The sequence below is a fragment of the Bos indicus x Bos taurus genome, chromosome 25 (assembly GCF_003369695.1).
Source record: "Bos indicus x Bos taurus breed Angus x Brahman F1 hybrid chromosome 25, Bos_hybrid_MaternalHap_v2.0, whole genome shotgun sequence".
Taxonomy (NCBI): Eukaryota; Metazoa; Chordata; class Mammalia; order Artiodactyla; family Bovidae; genus Bos; species Bos indicus x Bos taurus.
In genome coordinates, this window is record NC_040100.1 from 41538247 (window position 1) to 41562750 (window position 24504).

The 24504-nt window shown below is 63.4% G+C and overlaps 3 protein-coding genes across 8 annotated transcripts in view; 1 reads left to right on the plus strand and 2 right to left on the minus strand.

Annotated features, from left to right (window-relative positions):
- Nucleotides 1–2375: 2375 nt before the first annotated feature.
- LOC113883734 (tryptase-2) lies at nucleotides 2376–4125 on the minus strand. 2 transcript variants are annotated; one of them, XM_027527676.1, is made up of 6 exons: nucleotides 4065–4125; nucleotides 3821–3875; nucleotides 3540–3711; nucleotides 3167–3432; nucleotides 2879–3042; nucleotides 2376–2804 (listed from the first exon to the last, which is right to left on the minus strand). In XM_027527676.1, exons 2-6 carry the CDS (start codon nucleotides 3873–3875, stop codon nucleotides 2640–2642), a joined length of 822 nt encoding a protein of 273 aa, XP_027383477.1. In that variant the 5' UTR covers nucleotides 4065–4125; the 3' UTR covers nucleotides 2376–2639. The 2 variants fall into 2 exon arrangements, with proteins under 2 accessions (XP_027383477.1, XP_027383478.1); XM_027527677.1 differs by having other exon boundaries at nucleotides 2380–2804; nucleotides 3540–3705; nucleotides 4065–4121.
- A 5281-nt stretch (nucleotides 4126–9406) lies between these two features.
- LOC113883727 (tryptase-2-like) lies at nucleotides 9407–11263 on the plus strand. Its single transcript, XM_027527670.1, has 6 exons — nucleotides 9407–9425; nucleotides 9808–9862; nucleotides 9978–10143; nucleotides 10252–10517; nucleotides 10642–10805; nucleotides 10880–11263. The coding sequence occupies exons 2-6, from the start codon at nucleotides 9808–9810 to the stop codon at nucleotides 11042–11044; spliced, it is 816 nt and encodes a 271-aa protein (XP_027383471.1). The 5' UTR covers nucleotides 9407–9425; the 3' UTR covers nucleotides 11045–11263.
- Nucleotides 11264–12930: 1667 nt separating this feature from the next.
- The window catches only part of CACNA1H (calcium voltage-gated channel subunit alpha1 H), a 58874-nt gene continuing 47300 nt past the window's right edge, over nucleotides 12931–24504 (minus strand). For 2 of the 5 annotated variants that reach the window (XM_027528169.1, XM_027528166.1), the window contains exons 18-35: nucleotides 24007–24107; nucleotides 23753–23876; nucleotides 23607–23675; nucleotides 23318–23502; nucleotides 22993–23119; nucleotides 22719–22844; nucleotides 22429–22518; nucleotides 22017–22209; nucleotides 21428–21445; nucleotides 20124–20275; nucleotides 19281–19390; nucleotides 18960–19093; nucleotides 18728–18798; nucleotides 17355–17433; nucleotides 16512–16633; nucleotides 15991–16417; nucleotides 15536–15696; nucleotides 12931–14704 (exon numbers count right to left, since the gene is read on the minus strand). In XM_027528169.1, coding sequence (XP_027383970.1) covers nucleotides 13700–14704; nucleotides 15536–15696; nucleotides 15991–16417; nucleotides 16512–16633; nucleotides 17355–17433; nucleotides 18728–18798; nucleotides 18960–19093; nucleotides 19281–19390; nucleotides 20124–20275; nucleotides 21428–21445; nucleotides 22017–22209; nucleotides 22429–22518; nucleotides 22719–22844; nucleotides 22993–23119; nucleotides 23318–23502; nucleotides 23607–23675; nucleotides 23753–23876; nucleotides 24007–24107 — 3294 coding nt within the window. In that variant the 3' untranslated portion in view covers nucleotides 12931–13699. The remainder of the gene's footprint in view (nucleotides 14705–15535; nucleotides 15697–15990; nucleotides 16418–16511; nucleotides 16634–17354; nucleotides 17434–18727; nucleotides 18799–18959; nucleotides 19094–19280; nucleotides 19391–20123; nucleotides 20276–21427; nucleotides 21446–22016; nucleotides 22210–22428; nucleotides 22519–22718; nucleotides 22845–22992; nucleotides 23120–23317; nucleotides 23503–23606; nucleotides 23676–23752; nucleotides 23877–24006; nucleotides 24108–24504) is intronic. The other 3 variants (XM_027528168.1, XM_027528170.1, XM_027528167.1) reach the window with 3 other exon arrangements.

The window sequence follows — 24504 nt, forward strand, 5'->3', positions numbered from 1 at the left end:
GCAGGGATTGGAGCCAGTGCCACCCCCTCCAGGAAGCCCTTCTGGTTCCTGCAGGGCACACTGTCTCCCCTTCTCTATCCTCCAGGACCCTAGTCTTTGGGGTTCCTCAGGAAGGTGTAGTTTTGAGGCCCAGACTGAGCCCCATGGAGACAGCTCAAGCCCTGTGACTGGTGTCTCTGTGCCCACCCGTCCCTGGGTCCCGTGGGCCCCACCACAGATCAGATTGGCACAACCCCAGCTACCCGGCCTGGGGAAGCCTCTTCCTAACTGTCTTCTGTCCGGACAGGGCCTGATGACTTAGCTGATTAGGACCCTGGGAAGGGCCAGGACTTTCCTGCCCACCTTCTTGCCCCAGCCCCCTGCCCAGCTCCTAAGTGCAGGCTGTCGGTCCTCCAAGATGCTTGAGGTCAGCGGCCCCTTCTTAGGTGTTGGGGAGCTGAGACATAGACGTGCTACATTTATGATTAAAAATGATTTGAGACTAAGATGGAGAATGAGCAGCTTTGGCACCTCCCCCAGTGTGTGGCTTCAAGTCAGAGTCAGAAGTTGGGAGTCTGGCTGCAGACCAGGGCCTGACCTCTGGGGCTCTGCAAGGTGGACCCCAGTGCCCCTAGGCCCCCAAGCCTTGGCGGAGCTGCAGGGCCCGAGGCTGGCAGGGCAGGAAAGGACTGGAAAATGCAAAGGCAGTCTTGTCACCGTGGTTCTGGAACCTCACCTGATGTGGAAATCAGTCCTAGAGGATTAATGTCAAAGTATGTCCGCATGTGTGAGTACACACACGTATGTGCGTGCGTGTATGTGTGTGCATGTGTGACAGTTCAAATCTTCAATGTGTAAATACAAACACCTTCAACTGTACAAAGCCAACGAAAACAATTTTCAGCAACTGCGAAAGTGTTAATGCAGTCATTTCATCAAAAACCTCAAAATGACGGGAAGAACCTAAGGACTCCAAGCCTCCCTGCCAGGGAAACACAGAGCTGCCCTAAGGCAAAACCTGCACCCCAGCAATGAAATAAATGCTATCTACAAAATGAAGCAGTCAAAGAATGCTACTCCTTACAATGATTTAAAACACTGAGTATTGATTATGCCTTTACTCCCTCGACGTAGTATGCGTGCATGCGTGCTAGGTGGCTCCAGTTGTGTCTGACCCTCTGTGACCCCACAGACTGCAGCCCACCAGGCTCCTCTGTCCATGGGATTCTCCAGGCAAGAATACTAGAGTAGGTTGCCATGCCCTCCTCCAGGGGATCTTCCCAACCCGGGGATGGGACCTGTGTCCCTTACGTTCTGCATCGGCAGGCAGATTCTTTACCACTAGCGCCACCTAAGCGCAGACCTGCCCTAAGGCAAACCCCTTACATTGTGGGCAAGCCTCACAATGTAGTGTATGATACATTTTCTTTTATATCTTGTGTATCACATATATTATATTATGTATCTTGCATCATGTTTACATTATTACACTTCAATGACATGATAGGTTAGGTCTCAAGTTTGTTTCCAGGGTATGTCTCACATTGTGTCAAGATGTTGGATTCAAAGAAAACCAGAGCAACAAGGGAGCAGAGACCCCAGTACAGACTGGGCTCCAGTCTGAAGGAAGCAAGTGGGGATTGAGGGTCAGGGAGCAAGGGGTTGATGGATGGAGCATTTCTAGGCAGAGACAGCATGTCTGGGGGAATTCTGGTTAAACCAACCTAAAGAGGCTCCTGACACAGCCCAGGGAGATGAAACCTTGGGTGGGGAGTGAGGGTTCTGATCAGATATCAAGGGTGATCAGGTACTAAGGGCAGGGATCTTGCTGAATCAGCAAGGTTCCTGGTAAAGTAGGGTGTAACCAGGAAGGGCGCCGCTGGGCCAGGAGAAGGTTCAGGGGCTGCAGTGATGAGGGAAGCGCTGTGATGCCCACAGGTGGGAGGAGACAGGGGACCAGCCTTTCTGGAGATGATATAGCGTTGCCAAGGGGTTGTAGGGAATCTGCTCCAGACACAACAGCCAATGAGGAGACAGCGCTAGGATGCTGACAGCAAGAGCAGCCTGTGCGTAAGCAGGAACACAGTCCCAGTGAAGACAGTTGGGAGGCAGGGGCCCAGGCATGTCTCCGAGATGAACCGGGACAGTTGTGGGGGCGGTCCCCTGGGGGCTACCTGACAACAGCAGCGGACCCTCTGCCCCGCAAGACACATGTGCTCTATGGCATGAGCCAGGGAGCAGAGAAGAGGCCCTGGGCTCGAGGGGCAGGGCAGGGCCACCCCCACAGCCAGGTGGGTGCCCAGGGATGGGGGACCCACAGAGATGGTGGCTGCACCCAGCCGGGCCCTGGGGCCCTCCCCTCCCACGGCGACATCGCAGCCAGAGACAGGCAGGACCACGTCTGCTCTCCATGCTTTTTATGAGTGTCAGCAGCCCCTGCCAGCGCCCTGAGCTGAGTGGGGAGGGGGCTGGGGCAGGGGTTCAGGGCAGGGAGGGGTCAGCAGAGAGGGGTCAGCCAGGAGGGGGGTCATCGGGGGTGGGCATTGGGGCAGGGGGCCAGGGAAGGTGGGGGAAGGTCTCCTCCTCGGCCGGAAGCAGCGCTGAGGGGACAGAGGGGGCCAGCTCCTCCGCTGACCCAGGGGGCGGCCTGGGGACCAGGCTCAGGGCCCCTGGGGGACGTACTGGTGGATCCAGTCCAGGTAGGAGGTGACGCGGGTGTAGATGCCGGGCCGGTTGGGCTTCGCGCAACCATCGCCCCAGCTGACCACCCCCGCCTGCAGCCAGGTGCCATTCACCTTGCAGACCAGGGGCCCTCCAGAGTCGCCCTGCGGGGTGGGTTGGGGGAGTCAGTGCGGCTGCAAAGCTGGGCGGTGGGGGCTGGGGGCGGGCGCTGACCCACCTGGCAGGAGTCCCTCCCGCTGTCCCCAGCACACAAGTTATCCTCCTGCACTATGGGTACGTTGTCCCCTGTGGACAGGCCAGAGTGGTACTTCCTGTCACAGACACTGTTCTCCACGACGGGCACCTTCACCTGCTTCAGGGGGAATGGGGGCGGCAGGCGCCCTGGGGGGAGGGGGCAGAGGGAGGCAGCATCAGGGGGAAGCAGGCGGTGGGGACCCTGGTCCCCAGAGGAAACACCAGAGCCTGGAGCCTGGCCCCGCCCCATCCTGGGGGCCCCGACACTCACTTCCATTGTCCACGTTGCCCCAGCCCGTCACCCAGCACTGCGTCCCCGGGGGGAAGGTCTCCGACTCAGGGGGCAGGGTGACCGGCTGGACATGACAAGAGATGCTCACGGGCTCGTCCAGCTCCAGCAGGGCGATGTCCGCCCCGTTCTCAACGCTGTAGTAGTTGGGGTGGGGGATGATCCTGCTGATGGGCAGCAGCTGGTCCTGGTAATACAGGTGCTGCTCACGCAGCTGCACCCTGAAGTATGAGGGGCCATGGACTTCCCTGGGGACAGAGACGGGCCCCTACTCAGAGCTGAGCCACCCTCGGGACACCCAGGAGCCTGGGTGGAGCCCCAGGCGCACCCCACCCACAGGCCCCCTGGGACTCACGGTCCGACGCAGTGGGCTGCGGTCAGCACCCACTGGGGGTGGATCAGGGAGCCCCCGCAGTGGTGCCTCCAGTACTGGTGGCTGACTCTCAGGCTCACCTGCCAGGGCCATCTGCTCCCAGGGGCCTCCTGCCCCCCGACGATGCCCGCGCGCTGCAGGGCCTGGCCTGGGGCCGGAGCAGGAAGCCTTCAACCTTGGGCTCCTCTGAACCCACCACCCGCCCCTGGGCTTGTGGGGGTGGGGGAGGGCAGAGACCCCGAGGGCCCGGGGTCAGGACTCACCAGGGGCTGCGGAGACCAGGCTCAGCAGGAGGGCGAGCGCCAGCAGATGGAGCATCTGGAAGGAGCAGGGAGGGGTCTTGGGGTGCGAGTCTGCAGGTGTGGGGTGTGGTGTCTGGGGTGTGGGGTCCGGTGGCATTTGGCCCTTGATCAGGGGGTCTGTCCCTGCCGGGGTTCTGGGGCCTCAGTGCTCCGCCAGCCAGCTGCACAGTGACACCTGGTGTCAGGGTCCTGCTGGGGGGCTCACCTTGGCAGGTCCAGGCTGCTCTTGCCCAGCCTGCTCTCTCTGCCCCTTTATCCTCACAGACAACGACAGGGTCAGAGGAGGGGGCGGGTCCTCCAATCCAGGGGAGTGGGGGAGGAAGTGGATGACTCAGACCAGAGCGAGTCCATCTGGTCAGGAAGGGGCCCTGCCGCCCCCGTTCACACCAGCAGACCCGATTCCTCCATGTGGTCCCATATCCATCTCTGGCTGTTATCTGAGAACTTAACTCTACCATCAGGGGAGCCTTGTTATCTGGGGATCTGAGTGCCATCGCAGAGGGACAGGCCGAGGGATGTGACGGGGAGGGGACAGGAGAGGCCAGAGCCACCTTCCCTGGACGCTCCCCCACCAGGCCCAGCACCCCTGTCCCCCTCCTGCAGGCCGGGGTGAGCCCCATCCCTGTCCACCCACCCCACCTCCTCACTCTCCCCTGGGCCTGCTGGTCACCCGGTTCTGCAGCCCATCCGCCCTCCTCACCTCATGGCCTCCTGACCCCTGCCTCCCCTTCCCCACCATCCAGGTGGCACCTCCTGTCCTGCTGGGACACCAGCCTGGCTCTGGGGCCCTCCTGTCCCTGGCTGGCTCTCTTGCACGCCCTAGGGGTGTACTCAGCTGGATTTCTGGGGGTCGGCACCCCTGGAGACAGGCAGGAAGACAGGCTGCCCGTGCCCCATCTCAGGCGTCCCTCCAGCCGACCCTGGTCACTTATTCTGTCAACAATTCATTCCAGGGCTTCCAGGTGCTGCATCCGGGTCCATGCAGCAGGTTAATGGAGAAGGAACTCTAGGAGCCCACGGTCAGGGGTAGGGGAGGGGGGGAAGCAGGGACAACAGTGACATGCTGGTGCCCAGGGCCTGCTAGGGGACCAGGCAAGGCTTAGGGAGCCCCGGAGAGCCTTACCTGCAAAGGAGGCTCTGATTGGCTTAGCCCTGGGAAGAGGGCCAATCAGCAGCTTAAGCATGTGCTTACTCTGATTGGCTAACATTGGACCAATACCTGGTCAGGCCTGGGATGTGGGCGAGGCTAGGTGATGGGAAGGTGTGGACAGACCCCACGTGAGTCCTCCCGAAGACCTTCTGAACTGAGTATCCTTAGTTCATAAAGACCACCTCCTCCTCTTGAAACTCAGCAATAAGTTTAAGCCCCTTGTACAAAATCAGTAATAACCAAATAAATAAATAATTCAATGAAGAAATGTTTAATTTTTAACCTAAAGAGATTCTACCTAGTTAATAACGAAAATCGGAGAAGGCAATGGTACCCCACTCCAGTACTCTTGCCTGGAGAATCCCATGGACGGAGGAGCCTGGTAGGCTGCAGTCCATGGGGTGGCGAAGAGTCGGACACGACTGAGTGACTTCACTTTCACTTTTCACTTTCATGCATTGGAGAAGGAAATGGCAACCCACTCCAGTGTTCTTGCCTGGAGAATCCCAGGGACGGGAAAGCCTGGTGGGCTGCCGTCTCTGGGGTCGCACAGAGTCGGACACAACTGAAGTGACTTAGCAACAGCAGCAGCAGCAATAACGAAAATGCGATATAAATTGGGCGATCATGTTGGGGGTCAAGTTTGCAAGGTTCTGAGATGCACTTCCCGGTGTTGCAAGGATGCATCCCATGTGTCCCACCAGCTGGAGAAGCGATGCTGTTGGCTGATGGCATCCTGTCCTCAAGAGCCCTAAACCAGTGGCCTCTTGAGCTTCCTGTGGATTTCTAACTGCGGAATGAATAAGAGATGAGTGAAGCTGGTCAGTGCATTCAGCCCCTAGGGTAGCCCCAGGGGAAGTCTCTGTCTGAGGCTGTGGTCTTTGGGGCCAGGGATGGGGGTCCTGCCTCCCCAGTTATCGCAAGCCACTGGCCTGAGGTGGGACCTGAAGTGAGAAAGGACAGGAGGAGGCAGGCTCCAGGGAGGAGCCTGGGGGATGCCCTGAGAGCCTCAGTCTGCTAAGGACAGGGTGATGCAGAGAAAGTGGGGCTGGGCCACCCCGGGTGAGAGGCCTGTTGCCCCGGGGATGATGGACCTGGGGGCAGGTCTCCCCGGGGGTGGTCCTTGGGAGTGACAGGGCAGTGTGGAGGAGATTGGAGTTGGGGAGTGTGTGTCAGGAGGGACCAGCTGACCAGCCATCCCTGACCTGCCTACCAGTTCGCGGTCTCAGAGTGGAGGTCTGACTGCAGCTGTGGCTCTGGGCTGGGACCTCTGAGGAGGGCGTGGGGAGCACAGCTGGACCTGGAGCACTGGGGTCTACGGACTCTCCTGTCTGTGACCGTGGCCTTAGTTCCCACAAGGAGGAAACGCTGAGGTGGACTGGACCCAGTGCTTCTTGCCCCAGGCCCAGCCTATGGCCTGTGCTCTCCCTGCCAGGGAGGGGTCATGGGTCGAGGGTCAGAGAGCAGGAAGCCTGGAGAGCCCGTGATGTGGGCCAGTCAGGACAGCCACAGCCCTCACCCAGCTCACCTGCAGTAAGGTACTGGCTGACCAGAGGTCCACTAGGTTGTCCTGTGGGCAGAATGGGGTGAGGACCAGGAGGCCAGAGAGCCGAGGAGTCCCTGTCCTCCACTTCCCAAGCCTGGGCTCACCTGCCCGACCTTCCTGGGGGTCCAGGGGACGCAGCATGTCCAGCCGGTCTATAGGGGCTGCCTTCTGGGTCAGGTCATCCTGGCTGGTGGTCTGCAGGGCAGCGGGGGAGGCTCGGGTCGGGGGGAGCTCTACAGGGAAAAGTGGCAGCAGCCCTGAGCTGCTGAGTCACCCACACACGGGATGCCAGGCACCCACAGTGGCCGCGAGAGGGTGTTACCAGTGCAGGGTGATGTCCAGAGTGTTAGGACAGTAGCCTGGAAAGAGACTCAGAAACACAGTCCCCTGTTTTCAGGAGACAGAGATGGGGACCTTCCTAGCACATGTTTGGAACAACTGTGTCATCTGTGTGGGAAGAGAGGTGAGCCTTGGTGCTCGCCTTGTAACACACACAGAGAAACTGTTCACAGTGGCCACTAGGCCTCAGTGTAGACAATAAAACTGTAAAACACGGGAGAGAAACTATAGCGGGAAACCCTGACCTGGAGGAAGGCGAGGAGACTCGGAAACCACCAAGAGAAACAGAAGAGCTGGTGAGTTTCTGAGTCAAAAGAAACTGGACCTTGCCAAATTGAAAACTTACACTCTGAGAGACACCATTAAGAAAGTGAAAGTGTAACCCACCCACTGAGAAGGATATCTGTGAGGCAAGGGCCAGGTAAAGCGGGGAGAGGAGGAGGCTTACAACCCCTCAGACGACACCCCACTGATTTAAAGGGGCAACAGCTTGTGTAGATGCTTCCTCAAAGGTGAAGCACCTTCTTCCTCATCAGGAAAGTGCACAGAGGAGATGCCGCCACTCACCCTCTGAAACGCAGGGACACCCCGGGCTCTGCCCACTGCCTCCCCGTGTCCCTTCCTCTGAGCTGGGCAGTTGGGTGGGCGCTCACTCGAGAGGGGATCAGTGTTGCAGAAAAGAGAGGAGGGTGCCAGCAGAGCAAAAGGGCTTGTGTTCAGGCAAGGCTAATGGAGATGGGAGGGTGATGGACATGTGGGCATTGGCCAAATAAGTCGATGGATTAGGGGCAGAACTGGGTTTTACCCACTGGAGAAGGCAGGAGATAGGAGACGGGGCTGCAGTAAACCCCGAGGTGTGGAGCTGGGATTGGGGAAAGCTGGTGGCTTCAGTGTAGACACTGAACCATACAGTTCAGTAAATACAGGGGGTGTGAGCCCGTGTGTGTGCTCATGCATCAGCCCCTGTGTGCATGTGTGTGATCCCTTGCGCACGTGTGTACATGTCTGTGTTCACATGCCAGTCCGTGTGTGCATGTGTGTGCCTGTGTGTGCTCATGTGTGAGACCCTGTGCAGTTCCCTAGCTGTGTCCCTGGGAGCACCCAGGAGCCTCACTGTCACTGTCCCTGGAGTTCACGGGTGCGTCAACACCGCTTTGGAAAGTTTTCTGTAAATCTAAACGTGTTCTAAAAAATTACATTAAAAAAAAGAAATACAGAATAGAGTTTGAGGCTCAGCTCAGCCCTGTGACTGGCGTCTCTGTGCCCACCCGTCCCTGGGTCCCGTGGGCCCCACCGCAGATCAGATGGGCACAGCCCCAGCTGCCCAGCCTGGGGCAGCCCCTTCCTAACCGTCCTCTGCCTGGCCTGGGCCTGATGACTGAGCTGATTAGGCCCCTGGGAGGGGCTGGTACCTTCCTGCCCCTCCTTCTTGCCCCAGCCCCCTGCCCAGCTCCTAAGCACAGGCTGCGGGTCCTCCAGAAAGCTCAGCGGCCCCTTCTTAGGTGTCGGGGAGCTGAGGCATGGGGTTGGGTGGGGAGCTGCTTGATGATCCACGGCGGTGGGGGACAGAGGCAGTGGGGGGCAGACTTGTCTCCTCCCCGCCAATCCTGGGCTCAGAGCCCTGGCCCAACAGTGTGCACTCCGCGTTTGATCAGCTGACAAATCAGGACGATAGAGGCTCTACCTACGCTCTGAGCCCACGGGGACTATACACCTAGGAAGGTGGCCTTCGGGGAGGCACCGGGGTGGTGAGAACTGGAGCCCAGGCCACCCCTCCCAGGGCCCAGGAGGCCTGGTGTGGGGGCAGGAGAATCAATGACCAGGGTCTGCTGGAGGGACGCCCGAGATGGGGCCTGGGCAGCCCCTGCCTGTTTTGAGGGGTGCTCACCTGAGAAATCCAGCTGAGTACACCCCTAAGGCGTGCAAGAAAGCCAGCCAGGGACAGGAGGGCCCCAGAGCCAGGCTGGTGTCCCAGCAGGACAGGAGGTGCCACATGGATGGTAGGGAAGGGGAGGCAGGGGTCAGGAGGCCATGAGGTGAGGAGGGCGGATGGGCTGCAGAACCGGGTGAGCAGCAGGCCCAGGGGAGAGTGAGGAGGTGGGGTGGGTGGACAGGGATGGGGCTCACCCCGGCCTGCAGGCGGGGGACAGGGGTGCTGGGCCTGGTGGGGGAGCGTCCAGGGAAGGTGGCTCTGGCCTCTCCTGTCCCCTCCCCGTCACATCCCTCGGCCTGTCCCTCTGCGATGGCACTCAGATCCCCAGATAACAAGGCTCCCCTGATGGTAGAGTTAAGTTCTCAGATAACAGCCAGAGATGGACATGGGACCACATGGAGGAATCGGGTCTGCTGGTGTGAACGGGGGCGGCAGGGCCCCTTCCTGACCAGATGGACTCGCTCTGGTCTGAGTCATCCACTTCCTCCCCCACTCCCCTGGATTGGAGGACCCGCCCCCTCCTCTGACCCTGTCGTTGTCTGTGAGGATAAAGGGGCAGAGAGAGCAGGCTGGGCAAGAGCAGCCTGGACCTGCCAAGGTGAGCCCCCCAGCAGGACCCTGACACCGGGTGTCACTGTGCAGCTGGCTGGCCGAGCACTGAGGCCCCAGAACCCCGGCATGGACAGACCCCCTGATCAAGGGCCAAATGCCACCGGACCCCACACCCCAGACCCCAGACCCCACACCCCACACCCTTAGACCCCAGACCCCACCCCACACCCCCAGACCCCAGATCCAGACCCAGACCCCACACCCATTTCCCCAGACAACACACCCTCAGACCCCTGCACCCTCAGATTCCACACCCCCAGACCCCTCACCACAGACGCCACACCCCCAGACCGCACACCCCCAGACCGCACACCCCCAGACCACACACCCCCAGAATCTACCCCCAGACCCCTCCCTGCTCCTTCCAGATGCTCCATCTCCTGGCGCTCGCCCTCCTGCTGAGCCTGGTCTCCGCAGCCCCTGGTGAGTCCTGACCCCGGGCCCTCGGGGTCTCTGCCCTCCCCCACCCCCACAAGCCCAGGGGCGGGTGGTGGGTTCAGAGGAGCCCAAGGTTGAAGGCTTCCTGCTCCGGCCCCAGGCCAGGCCCTGCAGCGCGCGGGCATCGTCGGGGGGCAGGAGGCCCCTGGGAGCAGATGGCCCTGGCAGGTGAGCCTGAGAGTCAGCCGTCGGTACTGGAGGCACCACTGCGGGGGCTCCCTGATCCACCCCCAGTGGGTGCTGACCGCAGCCCACTGCGTCGGACCGTGAGTCTCCAGGGGGTCTGCGGGCGGGGTGCGCCTGGGGCTCCACCCAGGCTCCTGGGTGTCCCGAGGGTGGCTCAGCTCTGAGTAGGGGCCCGTCTCTGTCCCCAGGGAAGTCCATGGCCCCTCATACTTCAGGGTGCAGCTGCGTGAGCAGCACCTGTATTACCAGGACCAGCTGCTGCCCATCAGCAGGATCATCCCCCACCCCAACTACTACAGCGTTAAGAACGGGGCGGACATCGCCCTGCTGGAGCTGGACAAGCTTGTGAATATCTCCTGGCACGTCCAGCCGGTCACCCTGCCCCCTGAGTCGGAGACCTTTCCCCCGGGGACGCAGTGCTGGGTGACGGGCTGGGGCAACGTGGACAATGGAAGTGAGTGTCGGGGCCCCCAGGATGGGGCGGGGCCAGGCTCCAGGCTCTGGTGTTTCCTCTGGGGACCAGGGTCCCCACCGCCTGCTTCCCCCTGATGCTGCCTCCCTCTGCCCCCTCCCCCCAGGGCGCCTGCCGCCCCCATTCCCCCTGAAGCAGGTGAAGGTGCCCGTCGTGGAGAACAGTGTCTGTGACAGGAAGTACCACTCTGGCCTGTCCACGGGGGACAACGTCCCCATCGTGCGGGAGGACATGCTGTGTGCTGGGGACAGCGGGAGGAACTTCTGCCAGGTGGGTCAGCACCCGCCCCCAGCCCCCACCGCCCAGCTTTGCAGCCGCACTGACTCCCCCAACCCACCCCGCAGGGCGACTCTGGAGGGCCCCTGGTCTGCAAGGTGAATGGCACCTGGCTGCAGGCGGGGGTGGTCAGCTGGGGCGATGGTTGCGCGAAGCCCAACCGGCCCGGCATCTACACCCGCGTCACCTCCTACCTGGACTGGATCCACCAGTACGTCCCCCAGGGGCCCTGAGCCTGGTCCCCAGGCCGCCCCCTGGGTCAGCGGAGGAGCTGGCCCCCTCTGTCCCCTCAGCGCTGCTTCCGGCCGAGGAGGAGACCTTCCCCCACCTTCCCCGGCCCCCTGTCCCAGTGCCCACCCCTGATGACCCCACTCCTGGCTGACCCCTCTCCCCACTCAGCTCAGGGCGCCGGCAGGGGCTGCTGACACTCATTAAAGAGCATGGAGAGCAGACGTGGTCCTGCCTGTCTCTGGTTACGGTGTCGCCGAGGGAGGGGAGGGCCTCAGGGCCCAGCTGGGTGCAGCCACCATCTCTGTGGGTTCCCCCACCCCTGGGCACCCACCTGGCTGTGGGGGTGGCCCTGCCCTGCCCCTCGAGCCCAGGGCCACTCTCTGCACACTGGCTTGTGTTTTTGGTGAGGTAAAAAGTACCTTTCACGACAGGTAAAGCAACACAGTCATTGAGATGATTCTCGGGGCCCCAGGTACCCAGCAATGAGTCAAGAATCAGATTATCATCCCCTATAGCCTGTCCCCGCCCCAGGGCCCTGTCCTAACAATCCAGACTACCCAGCCTGGCAGGCAGCCCCTAGGAGGCCTGCCCAGTGACCCCAGACTCTCGCCAGAGGATGCGGACTCCCTGGCACGCTGGTCCCCACCCCACCCCGTCCCCCAGGGTGACCTGGAGAACCTCTGTTCCCCAGGGGCCAATACATCACCCAGGTGAGCTGGGTGAGGACTGTGGTCCACGTCCCTGCTTCTGCACACAGCCTGGTCAACTGTCCCGCCCTCCTGTCCTCTAACCCTTGACCCACGACCCGTCCTTGGCACAGAGAGTGGGGGCCACTGCCTGGGCCTGGGGCAAGAACTACTGTAGCAGCCCTGGGTCCGACCCAGCTCAGCGTCTTCTCCTTGTGGGAACTGAGGCCAACATCATAGGCAGGAAGATCACAGACCCTAGCACCCCGGGTCCACCTCTGTCCAACTTGGGGGGCTGCTTGCTCTCTGGAGTCCTGCAGTTCTTCGAATCTCCACCAGAAGGAGACCCTACCACATCTGGGCTGGGCAGGGCCAGGCAGGTGGGGAAGCGGGGGAGGGGCCGGCTGCAGCCCAGGGCCCCCATACTGGAGACTCGCTGCCCACCTGGGTTGGAGCAAATAGGTCCCGGCCTCAGCCAGGTAAGTCCCAGATGCCACCTCCCACCACCTGGACTAGCCTGGAGGCAGCCACTGTCCTGCTGCCATGGGCACCTGCTTTGCTGAGTGGAAGGCAGTGCCTGAATGCTATCAGGGAGCCAACCCTGCACGGGGTACAGGCCCACACCATGGCCACAGCCACAGCCCACCATGGAGGATCACAGGTTCTAAGCTGACCTGGCCGCCCTCTGTTCCTGCTCTCAGGGGTAAGGGATCGTGGGGGGAGAGGGTCTCTGCACTGGGGCTGCAGCTGAGGCCAGCAAGACATGGGGCAGGTCTGGGGTCAGAGCCTTCAGGCAGGGACACAGGTAGAGAGACAGCAGGCGGGGGTCAGTGCCCTCCACAGCCCCAAGCGACTGCCCAGCTAGGAAGCTGTCTCACAGGGGCCCACGCCCCTGCTTCCACCCCTGCCGGGAGCCCTTGCAAAATCTTCCCGGTCGGATCAGACTCCAGCCATATGGTTCTGGCTGCCAAGGTGAGCTTGGCTTTTTCCCAGCAGAACTTTCTATCTGAGATCTGCCGGGGAGTGTGGTGAGGGTGGGGTGGGGAACTGGGGAGTGGTGAGGACCTACAGGGGCAGGGGGGCTTTGTGGAGCCCTGTGGCCCTGGTGGTGGCATCACCCACGTCTGCCCTTGCTAAGGCCACAGGCTGGCCACCCTCCCGTGGGGGAGGGGCGTACCAATTCTGGCAGTGGAAATCCAACGTGTTTCTTAAATAAGTTAATATTTATTCTGCTCTGCTTTGCAACCCCCCTCCCCTCCCCTTGACTTGAGAAGCCGAGTTTTCCACATCGGATTATTGCAAACGTTTAACCTGAATTTATAAAAGAAAGTGAAACGATGGGGCCATCAGCTCAAAGTCTTGAACCAGGCCCCACGGGCAGTGGGGGGCTTATTGCACGGTCCCCACTCCCTGGCGACCGGTCATTTCCCAGGGACCAGAGTCAAGGTGCTCTCTGGAATCCTGAGGGGTTGGAACGGCAGGGAGTGGGTGTGGAGGGGAGATGAGACAGCGATGAGTGGTGGAGACATGGATGAGAACTCGAGACTGTGAATGACGGAAAGCGTGGCCACGGCGGCCTTTGGCAGGAAGCCGCCACCAGAGGGCGCGAGCAGCCCCAAGCGTGTTCCCTATAGAAAGAAGAGGATGGGGCTCTGCTGGGTGGCCTCTGCCTTCCTCCTCCTGGCCCGTGTCCCTGGGACTCCTGGGCGGGCCGCCAACACGGCCTGGGACCACCTCGGCACACTGGGAAACCCCAAACCTGAATCGACAGGACGGAGGCCTCTGGCTGTGGCCTCCGCTGCTCCACGTGCCCAGAATGGCATGGGCCTCCCCTTCCCTGCACTGACATCCTTCTGGCTCCTCTGCCCTCGGGGGGCCCAAGCCAGGATCCACACACAGCTCTGTCCTGGCCGCCACCCTGCTGGGCGCACCTCAACCCCCGTGCCAAAGCCTGTGGGCACTGCACCCAAGCTACACGGGCTCATCCACGTCGTCACCCGGGACTGGCACAGCCGGGGGGGACGCTCTCTTCGGTGGGCTCTCCGGGACAGTGAGGTGCACCCCCCGCCCCTCCTCTAGGGGGTCTCCTGAGGGCACTGTGGACTCCATCTCCCGGGGTTCTGGAGGGGCCGCGGTGCCTGAGGAGGAGGGTCTGGGTTCTGGGGTGGCCCCATGGCCCGCATCTGTGAACAGGTCCCCACTGGGGCTCCCCACGTCCAGTGGCTCAAAGGTGAAGTTCGGGACAGTCAGGTGTTCTGTACGGCAGGGGCCCTGGCCCCGCCGCTCCCCCTTGGCAGCAGCGTCCAGCCCTGTGCTGTCTGCGGGCTCCAGGGGGTCCCTATGGGGCACAGCCTCGCAGGATGGGGTTCGCCGCCGCAGGGTGGTGCTGCCGCCTTCTGCCGCAGGGGCCCTGGCCGCACCCTCGTCCTCAGCGGGGGGCTCTATGGAAATGCAGGGGGGGCTCATCTTCTTCTTCCTGCGCGCCCCTAGGGCCAGCTCGGCCTCCAGGACCCGGGGCTTCGCCTCCCCGGCCTCTGGACGGCTGTCCCCAACTCCTGGCTCCCCCAAGGGCCGCCTCTGCTCATCCACCCGGCCCGGCTGGTCCAGGAAGCCCCGGGCGTCCACGCTGTAGAGCCTGTGCACGTCTGGCTCGCCGCCCACGATCCCACAGGCAGTGGGCGAGGCCAAAGGGCTGCGGGCAGAGCTGGTGATGTGGCTGACCTCCTCGTCAGCTGGGTCTGGGGCTTCGGACTCCTCCCCGCCTGGGGCAGGAGGCCGGCTGGAGATGCAGTGCTGTCCAGAAGTGTGCTTGCGGGTGCGGATGCTGGAGGGTCGCGGGGACCGGGATGGGGACCGCAAGGAGGGCCCCAGGGATGCCTGTCTCACGGGGGTCTTCCCGCCAGGCTCTCCCCAGAATGGGCTGCTGTCCTCAGTGCCATCGACATGCCCTTCCAGGGACTCCGTGTGGACGGCCTCCTGCAAAGGCAGGGAGTCAGGTGAGACCAGCCAGAGGGACCCCCTCCCCACTCCAGGCCAGGTGACCTTGTGACCCCCCAAGGCTATGGGCCAGGGTGAGACGAGGCTGCAAGATGCTGGTGTGGATGCACTTGCCCCGCAACTGGAGCAGAGGAGCCCTCACCAATTCTGGTCGTATGGGGAGGAATGGAGGCCAAGCTCCTGTGGGCAGAGCCTTCCCAGGGCCCTGGAAACCCTGAGGGGCACAGACCCCGGCTGCAGCCGCTGCTGGACTGCGGTACTAGATCAGCTTGGTTCCCCAAGCAGGGAGGGGGAAGGGAGGGGGACCAAAGGCTCAGGCAGGAGAGGATCTCTGGCTGCAGCCAGGCTCGTGGGCACGGTTTCTGGGGAGGGGGGTTCTGGGGGGCTTAGGCTGCTGTTTCGGAGAAGATAATGGCACCCCACTCCAGTACTCTTGCCTGGAAAATCCCATGGAGCCTGATGGGCTGCAGTCCATGGGGTCGCTAAAAGTCAGACACGACTGAGCGACTTCACTTTCACTTTTCACTTTCATGCACTGGAGAAGAAAATGGCAACCCACTCCGGTGTTCTTGCCTGGAGAATCCCAGGAATGGGGGAGCCTGGTGGGCTGCCGTCTATGGGGTCGCACAGAGTCGGACACGACTGAAGTGACTTAGCAGCAGGCTGCTGTTTAAGGGGCCATGGGTCCCCGTGGCCGGGTGTGGTCATTACACACTCCAAGGGCCCAGCGCCCACGTCTCTCACGCTTCAAATGGGGAGGGAATCCCAGAGACCCCAGGGCTCGGCTGAGGACCCGAAAGCGCCTCCTACCTGTCTGCAGAGAAGTCGGCCGACATTAGGCGACCGGGCTGCACCCCGTGGGGGCAGGGCACGGAGGGTGTCGCCGCCCCTGGACGGGGAGGACACGGCGGACGGAACCTGGAGGGAGGCGCAGGACTCCACAGGCGGCGAGTGGGCAGCGGTGACCTGGCCTGCGGCAGGAAAACGCCAGAAATGTGTATCCACCCCCAGCGGGCCCTGCCCGACAACACACGCCCCTCTGACCCCTGCCCCGACTGCCCTTCTGAGCCCCGCCCGCCCTGCCCCATCGCCCCTCTGGCCCCGCCCCGGCCCCTCTGCCCCACCTGACTCCGCCCCCATCGCCCCCTGGCTCCGCCCTGGCCCCTGCCCTCACCCATCCCCCCCTTTGGCTCCGCCCCGGCCCCCCGCCACCCCGCGTCGGCCCCGCCCGCCCAGGGCCAGGCTGCATCCGCCAGAGGCTGTACCGGCGGCCGCGCCCGCGTAGGTCTCCATCTCCACCTCCTGTAGCGGGTGGGGGTGAGCGGCTGCCGCAGGCGCCACGGGCCGGAACATGTAGCTGTCGTTGGGCAGGGATAGCATCCTGGACACCGACACCTTGCGCACGACCAGCACGTTGGGGGAGTCCGGCGAGGCGCCGGGGCTCTGAGGGGCCGCCGGCCTGGGACGGGCGGGGGACCCCTGCGCCATTTCCATCTCAAGCTCTGCGTCCAGCTCGGCGTCCTCGCGGGCCTCCTTGTTGCTCTCCTCCAGGTGCTTCATGAGCACGGCCACCACCACGTTGACAAGCACGAACTGGGCCACCAGCACGAAGGTGACGAAGTAGATGGGCGAGATGGCCGGCAGGTAGGTGAGGCAGTGCTTGTCCTCGCGGGCGCACTCGCGCAGCGTGTCCTGCGGGCAGAGGGCGGCGGGCAGGCTCCCACCTCCGCCGGCAGCCCCCTACTCTGGGGGCTCCCATCGCCCCGCCCACTGCGCCAGCCTGTACCTTCATGATCCCGTTCCAGTTGTCCCCGGTGGACACGCGGAACAGCGTGAGGAAGGCCATGCCGAAGTTAGAGAAGGTGGCGTGTCTGCTCAGGCCCTCGCAGGGGTTGTCCTCACTGCATTCTGCCGGGAGCGACCGGGTCAGCCCGCCCCACGGGGCCAGGGCACACACGGGCCTGCCCTCGCCCGGGAGAAAGCCATGCTCCTCGGGGTGCAGGGTGGTGGCCCAGCAAGTCCCCTGCTCTGCGGAATGACCGGGAGGCCCTGGCACTGGAGAGCCCCAGATGCGGGGTCAGGCCTGGGAGTCGCCAGGTCCAGGGTCGGGGCACCAACTTCGGGGTCCGGGCAGACCCTCAAAGGTGACAGCCACCTCAACCCCCTCCCACACAGGCCCACTGGTGGCTCCTGGAACCCATTAAGTGTTCGTTCAGTGACACCCAGTGGGAGGGGGCACCCATAGGACCTGGGCCGCCACAAAAGGTCCCCACAGGCCCCTACCTAGACTGGACAGAGCCGCACGTGCGGGAGGTCTGAGGAGACCCTGGGTGATAGGAAGGGCTGGCTACAGCACAACCCTGGGGCCGGTAGACTTGGGGCCACACCTGTGTGTGTGTGCGTGCACTCACACTGATGTGCGGCTCCGTCGGCCTGGCCTGGGTGTTAACACGTGTGCGGGTCTGCACAGCGCGTCTACATGCGCCACGTCCACAGTTACCTCACAGTGAAGGGCCGCGGGGCAGGGGCCGGGCTGGAGGCCGGGCCAGCAGCCTGAACGCATGCGCATGCGTGAAGCTGCGCCTCCTCGGGGAGTCTGGGGAGTGGAACGCCGCGTTGCCGCACTCACCTAGCCTCCCGAACAGCTCCACTCCCAGGGCAGCATAGATAAAAAACAGGAGCATGAAAAGCAGGCCGAGGTTCCCTACCTACACAAGAGAGAAGCGGAGCGAGGTCAGGGGGCTCAGCCCGTCCCGTCCCCCACCCGCGACCTGCCCAGCAGTTCCCAGGCCTGCCTTGAGCCCTGTTCTTGCTCCAGGCCTCCTGGCCTCGAGGCTCCTGTGGCCCCAGGGCTGCCTGGTGCCCAGGGCCCCTCCTTGGCTCTCACTCCTGCCCTGCACTCCAGGGGGCTGCATCCAGTTCCTCTGCTCCTGAGACCTCCCAGCGGCTTGGGTGGACTCCAGCCTCAGGGTCCCCACGGCGAGGTGAAGGAGGAAGCTCTGCAGGCTGCCAGGTCTTGCCCAACCCCTGCCCGTGGCTCTTCCATGAACTTGCCGCCCTTCCTCCACACCTGCCTGACTCTGATGTGGCTGGTCCCTCTCTTCACCAGCCCCCAGAGACATTGCACCGGGGGTGGCCGGGGCCTGGGCTTCCCTCCCACCGCCCCATCCAGCCGCTCCCAGACAGGGGGTGGCTACACTGGAGCACTAAGGGCATAACTCGGGGCTGAGGAAGGCTGCTGGGGACCAGTGGAGGCCAGCTGAAGATGCAGGGTGTGGACGGCTGGGAAGGCAGCCGGATGGATAGATATATGCTGGGCCGGTGGACAGTGGCCAGGAGGGCTGGATGATGGACAGCTGGGCATCTGGTAGATGGGGGACAGACAACTGTCTGAATGGATGGATAGAAGCCTGGGTGGCTGGATGGCTTGTTAAGAGGGCTGGAGTCACGGTCAGATGGACACATGGATGCCCGGGTGGACTGGCTCAGGGGCTGAATACTACACAGATGGGGTAATGAGACTTTCAACTCAAGAAGCCATACAGGGTCAGGGTTGGGGCTGTGGACACAGGATGTGAGGACAGGGCCTGAGCTGGCTTCAGGAGAGACAGGCCTCTGGCCAACACCCGAGCCCCGGGTGTGGGCCTCCAAACTCGACAAGCCCGCTGCAGCCACGGGCTCTGCCCTCTGCCCAAAGCCCACTGAGCGCAGAACTGCACCAGGCAGTGGGCCCTGGTGTTCCCCAGAGAGACTAGAGTGAGGCCGGAAAGCAGGTGGGCCGCCCCTCACAGCACAGCTCAGCAGCCCATTACTCCCTGTAGGTGGCGGGGAGGGGCTTGAATAATTGTGTTTGTCTAGAGACTAGAAAGACCACGTGAACGAATGATGCCTGACCAGTGAGCCAGGCCCTCCTGCAGTCTTGTCCTCTTGGGGGCATCTGTGATGCCCACCCTGGGAGCAGGGGAGCCAGACCCAGGCCAGGCCCCTGAGCGGCCGACGTACCTGGGGCAGCGCCTGGACCACCGTGTCCAGCAGGGCCCGCATGCCCGTGGCCATCTTGAGCAGCTTCAGGACTAGGACGGGGAGCCGAGCATTAGTGGGGGGTGGGGCTGGTCTGACCCGAACTGCGCATACCCCCACCCCCCGGTCCCCAGGCGGTCCACTGGGGCAGGTGAGGCAGGAGGTGGGGGGCGGGCCCTTGAACAGCGCGAGGCTCAGGTGGGTGGTGGCCTACCGCGGGCGATACGGAGGACACGCATGATTCGGATGATGGTGGGGTTGATGGGCAGCGCTGCATTCATCTCGATCTCCTCCAACGTGATGCCCATGATGGACAGCAGAACGATGGCCAGGTCCAGCTGGTTCCACCTGGGTGGGCGGGCAGGCATGGCTCAGCGCCAGCCAGTGCCTCCCCCCAGCACCCCGGCCCTTCGGAGCACCTGCAGTCCCTTCCCTGTCCCCTGGGAATGTCCTGGTATCGCCAGGGGCACCCCTGCTCAGCACCGTTGCCTCTGCAGGCTCCGGCCACGGTGCCCATCTGCCCCGCCCTACACACCTGTCCTTGAAGAACCTCCGGAACCCAAAGGCCACCAGCTTCAGCACGGCCTCGACGACAAAGACGATGGTGAACACGTAATTGCAGTACTTGAGGGCCTCGTCCAGAGCCTGGGGGCGAGCACCAGGCTCCTGAACATCAGGCCCCCTGCAACGCTGCCCACCCTGCCCCACCTCTCTGCTCTGCTGACCGACCGGGGCACCCCAGGCCCGCCCACGGACAGGCCTCAGCTATTACTGGATGGAGGTCTATGCTGGCTTAGGGAGGCCTGCCTGGCCTAACCCTCACAGGATTCTCAGCACGACCCTCAGTTCGGGGAACCTGCTGCTGGGAACCCAGACTCCCAGCCCTGGCTGGACCAGTCCCACCCACAGCCCAGGGCAGAAGCCAGCCAGCCAGACGGGCTCAGCTTCAGCTACAGAATCAGAGACTCTCAGCTGTTCTGGGAGGAGGGGGCGTCCCGTCTTTGATGAAATAATGGAGATGGGATCTGAGAGCATCACCCTCTCAGTCTGACCTTTCTGGACTTGGGGACATCCCCCAGCCAGTGTTTTTGGATGGAACCTGTCACGGGGTCAAGGATGCCCTTGGGACAGGTGGCCCAGGGAGTGTCCACTGGCTTTAAAGGAAGGAGGGCCCTTTGTTCAAGCCACACCTCCATGTATCCCACAAGCCCCTACGAGGGCTCAGGCAAGGTTGCAGACCTGGGGCCTCCAGCTCTCAGGGTAGCACCACCCGGCTGGCAACAGACCCCACCCTTGGTGACCGACACCCCCCCACCCCTGCCCCCAGTGTTCAGGCCTGGAGGCAGGAGGGCCGGTGTGTCAAGGCAGCGAGCCCCACCTTGGGCTGGTTGTAGTGCTCCATGGACATGGTGATGACGTTGACGCCAATGATGAAGGTGATGAAGAGGTCCAGGTAGTGGCTGGTGCACAGAGTGTGGATGGAGCGGCGGGTGGGCGAGTAGTCCGCATAGTAGGGCCGTCGCTGGGCCTCTGCAGGGAGAGCACAGTGGTGAGCAGGCAGGTGGGGCGGCATGAGAGGGCTGCCTCCCAGGTGCTGGGGAGTCAGGGGGCTGGGGGAGGGGCCAGGCTCGCGCATGGGCCTCGAGGCAGGTCACCCACTGACCTCCTCCTCCAAGAGGGCCTCAGCCTCAGAGCAGATCCCTGGAGTGGGTATAGAAGCTGAGACTCCACCTGGGCCCTGCCCTGGAGCCCTGTCTGGAACCCTCACCCTGCCAGAAGGTCTCAAGCCAGGGCCTGTGTCGTCTACTCTCCTGGACTGGCATCAGGGTTCAGAGATACCTCAGCGATGAAGGGAGTGGCAAATGGGAGCTTTTGGGCAGGGACAGTCCCAAGGCAGGGCAGGGCAGGGTGGCCCACCACACCCCCATCTCCCCAGCTGGGCATGTGCTGCATTCTGGCCACCAAGCCCAGAGTCCCTCCACTCCCTGTCCTCCAGGAGGCCTGTGGCCATGTGCCTGCTGTCTGGGGTCTGCTTGCCCTCTGGTCCATCTGAGGTTGGGGGCCATGACCTGGGGGATGGGAGGGGGTACATCTCCCAGCAGCTCTGTCTGCACTAAACGCTCTGCCTGCAGTAACTCCCTAGGGCACACCAGTGCCTGCTAGGTGAAGGCACAGCTGCCCCCACTGCACAGGGGCCCTCCTTGGCCTCAGAACCTGTGGGCAGGGACCAGGGACAGCAGGGGCCAATGGGAACCAACCCCTCCCTGGGCCCACATGCTCCTCGGTCTGGCATGCGGTCACTAGAGAGCTCAGTGCAGCAGCCAAGGGGGCCAGAAGCCAGTGAGGCCCGGCCAGCACTGAGGACATGGGGTAGCGACCAGCCAGCAGGCGTCCCAGCACAGCAGGCAGGCGTGCAAGCCAGGCAGAGGTACACACGGGCTCAGAGGCAGCAGCGTGAACACCAGGCAGGCCAGCCAGCAATCCCTCCTCCTCCCACTGGCACCTGGCGCCCTACAGCCATCCCGTGCTGACCCTGCGGTGGACCCCAGGGGGCCTGGCACCTTCCTGCAATGTCCACCCTTCCCTGTGGCAGGGGCAGAGGAGCAGAGATCAGGCCAGTTCACAGGCCCATGCAGTGGCTGGCAGAAGCGGGGCTGAGGCATGCGGGGTGGGGGCAGGTACCTGGGTTAGGGAAAGTGCCTGGAAAGACAAGGAGATGGTCTGAGCTGGCCGGTGGGCGGGGCCAGGACCCCTCCTGGAAGAAGCCCACTCTGCTCCCCAGCTTGGGCAGGGGTGTCCTAAGACCCTCTCTCTGTCTTGAATGGCTCTGCTTGCTCCCCCCACCGAGGCGTGAGAACACAAAAGCGGCGTGAGCCTGCCCCTGCAGTGGTGGGTGTGGGGGCTGGGGTCTCATCCCTGTGCCTCCTGGGAAGGGCCCCCTGCCTCCTCCGCAGCCATTCTTTTCTGAGAACATAAAGGGCAGAGCGTGCAGAGCCATCTGGAGAGGCCAGGGCCGAGAGGAGTGGGGCCAGGCGGGGGGCTCCGGGGCCAGGGTGCTGAGCCGCTGCCCAGATGCAGTCCTCACAGCCCTGGGCCGGGGGCGAGGCGGACCTCGTTTCCGGCGGCAGCAGCCCGGTCTCGGAGCTGCCCCTGGCTGGCCTCCCATCCCCAGCCACCCTCCTATAGGCGAAAAGTGGGGCTCAGGTGGAGGGGGGGGGGGGCTGGGCGACGCGCAGGTAGCCACCGGCCACTGCCACCCGGAGGGCCTTACTCCTGCGCTTCCTCTCCAGGCGACGCTGCCGCTTTTCCTCGCGCCGCCGCGCCTCCTCGGCCTCCTGGTGCTGCCGGCACTTGTGGAAGTTCTCCACCACGACGCCCACGAACATGTTGAGCACGAAGAAGCTGACGATGAGCAGGAAGGAGATGAAGTAGAGCAGCATCCAGGGGTTGTGGTTGGGCACGGGCTGCGGCACAGGAGAGCGCGTGGGTGCCGGTCCGCCCACGGGCACTGACCCCGCCCACACGCGCTGAGCCCCGCCCATGGGCGCTGACCCCCGATGTGGACCTCTGCGGACGTCCCCAGAGGCCAAACGCAGCCTTGTCTCTGGGGGCCTTGCGCTCTCTGAGATAAGCAGAGACCAAGGGAGAAGGCCCGCGCAGAGCAGCAGGGCTGCCCGCCGCACCTGCTGGTCCACGCCCACGGCGTCCAGCCCGTCGTACATGATATTCACCCAGCCGTCCTTGGACGAGAGCACGAACAGCGACATCAGCGCCTGCGAGGCCAGAGCAAGGCGGGCACCTCTGGGCGTGGCCTCCTGCCGGGCGCGCCCTGCAGGGCCACACGCGCGGCCGCGGCTCGATCACCTCGAACCCTCCTAACTTGCTGAGACCCTGTGGCTCCCGCCCTCTAGATCAGGGCTGAGCTGGGTGAGTCACCCGCCAGCCCCGCCCGCCCCGCCCCAGCCCCGCCCACCTGGCCCAGGTTGTCGAAGTTGTACTTGCGTCGCACCCAGCGGTAGTGCGCGGCCCTGCACTCGGCCTTAGTGGAAATGTTCCTGGTGTCGGCGCCCTCGCAGTAGTAAAACTTCCCCTTGAAGAGCTGACCGGGAGGGGCGGTCACTCAGAGGGCCAGGCCCTGCCCTGCCATTCCCCGCCCCTTCACGGGCCCCGCCCTCCCCCTGCCTGCTTGGGCCGCGGCCCTCCCAGGCGACTCCACCCACTGTCTCTCAGGCAGGCAGGCCACGCACCTGCACCCCGAGGATGCCGAAGATGATGAAGAAGGCGCAGCAGATGAGGACGATGTTCCCGATGGGCCTGAGGGACGATATCAGAGTCTCCACCACCAGCTTGAGTCCCGGCGCACGGCTGATGACCCTGGAAGAGGGCCAGAAGGAACGCGTTGCTGGGCACGCCCAAGGGAGCTGCCATCAGGAGGAGCGCCCAGCACTGCAAACACCTTGCCGCCCTGCACCTGCAGCCCGGGCCCCTCTCCCTCCCGGATCCCGCCCCACGAGTGGGCCCACCCTCCTGTATCCATCCCCTCCTTTGGCCCCGCCCCACGGCCCAGTCCACCTTAGCGGCCGCAGGGTCCGCAGCAGGCGCAGCACACGCAGGATGCCCAGGATCTTGGCGCCGCCAGCCGAGGCCATGGCCACGATGATGTCCACCAGGGACACCAGGACCAGCACCCCATCCAGTATGTTCCAGCTGCTCTGCAGGTAGGCATGCTCACCCGAGATGAGACCCAGGGCCACCACCTGGTGAGTACAGACGATGGGCTCGTGGACCTACGCCCTGTATACGTGGCCATGGCCGCAAGGCCAGATGGACAGACCCCTGGGTCCCCCAGGACACGGTGTACCTTCACCATCATCTCCGCCACGAAGATCGCTGTGAAGATGTAGTTGGAGACGCTGAGGAAGACGCGCTCCTGCAGGAGACAGGAACATGGGAGAGGCCGGCCGTGGCCATGGGACCCACCCCTCCCCGGTGAGGAGAGAGCCTCACAGTGCTGCCGGGGTCGATGTCGGGCCTCTCCAGGGCGATGGTGATGCAGTTGAGGAAGATGAAGACGAGGACGACATGATCGAACATCTTGTGAGCAATGATCTTTTGGCAGGAGATGCGGAACCTGGGAGCCGGGAGTGGGGTTTTGAGGACAGTCCTGGCCAAGCCCTGGCTTCTGTCCACAGAGCTCACCGTCCGGTAGGGACGAAGGGGGCCCCCAGGGCAGGGTCAGCGTTCCCAGGTGCGCCCCTCACCTGTTCTGTGGGGAGAAGAGGTACAGGGCCCAGGGCTCGCGGCTCCGGCAGCACTCCGGCTTATGCGGCTCCAGCACCTTCTGCAGCCTTGAGCAGCAGCTCTGGGGAGGAGGGGGGGGTGTTCAGGGCCCCTCCCAGCCTGACCAACCCCAGCCCCTCCCACCTTCAGGCTCAGCCCTGTCCACCCACCCAGGCACGGGGCCAGGGAGCTACACTGGGGTCCGGGGGACCAGTGAGTGGCCACCCTCAGATCCACACCCAGGTGGCCCCAGCAGTCCTGGGCAGCAGGGTGCCCAGCTAAGAAGGCACTTACCCTCCCCCCACGGACGTCTCACTGGCTGACCGACTCCAACCCAGAACCAGCCCTCAGCCTGAGGTGGGGCTGACCCTGGGGCGAATCCCACTCCAGAGCTCCCTGTGGATTCGCTCTGGCCCAGACTGTCCTGCTTCCCAGCCCCTCCCGCCCCCAGGGCCTCCCATGAACACTGCCCCCACGAC

Excerpts from the sequence above, each read along its gene's own strand:
- LOC113883727 (XM_027527670.1), top strand. The coding sequence starts at position 9,808 with ATGCTCCATCTCCTGGCGCTCGCCCTCCTGCTGAGCCTGGTCTCCGCA. Across the intron at positions 9,863-9,977 it reads CCTGGTCTCCGCAGCCCCTG|GCCAGGCCCTGCAGCGCGCG; the intron begins GTGAGTCCTGAC and ends CTCCGGCCCCAG. Across the intron at positions 10,806-10,879 it reads GCGGGAGGAACTTCTGCCAG|GGCGACTCTGGAGGGCCCCT; the intron begins GTGGGTCAGCAC and ends CCCACCCCGCAG.
- LOC113883734 (XM_027527676.1), bottom strand. The coding sequence starts at position 3,875 with ATGCTCCATCTGCTGGCGCTCGCCCTCCTGCTGAGCCTGGTCTCCGCA. Across the intron at positions 3,043-3,166 it reads GGGCAACGTGGACAATGGAA|GGCGCCTGCCGCCCCCATTC; the intron begins GTGAGTGTCGGG and ends CCCTCCCCCCAG. Across the intron at positions 2,805-2,878 it reads GCGGGAGGGACTCCTGCCAG|GGCGACTCTGGAGGGCCCCT; the intron begins GTGGGTCAGCGC and ends CCCACCCCGCAG.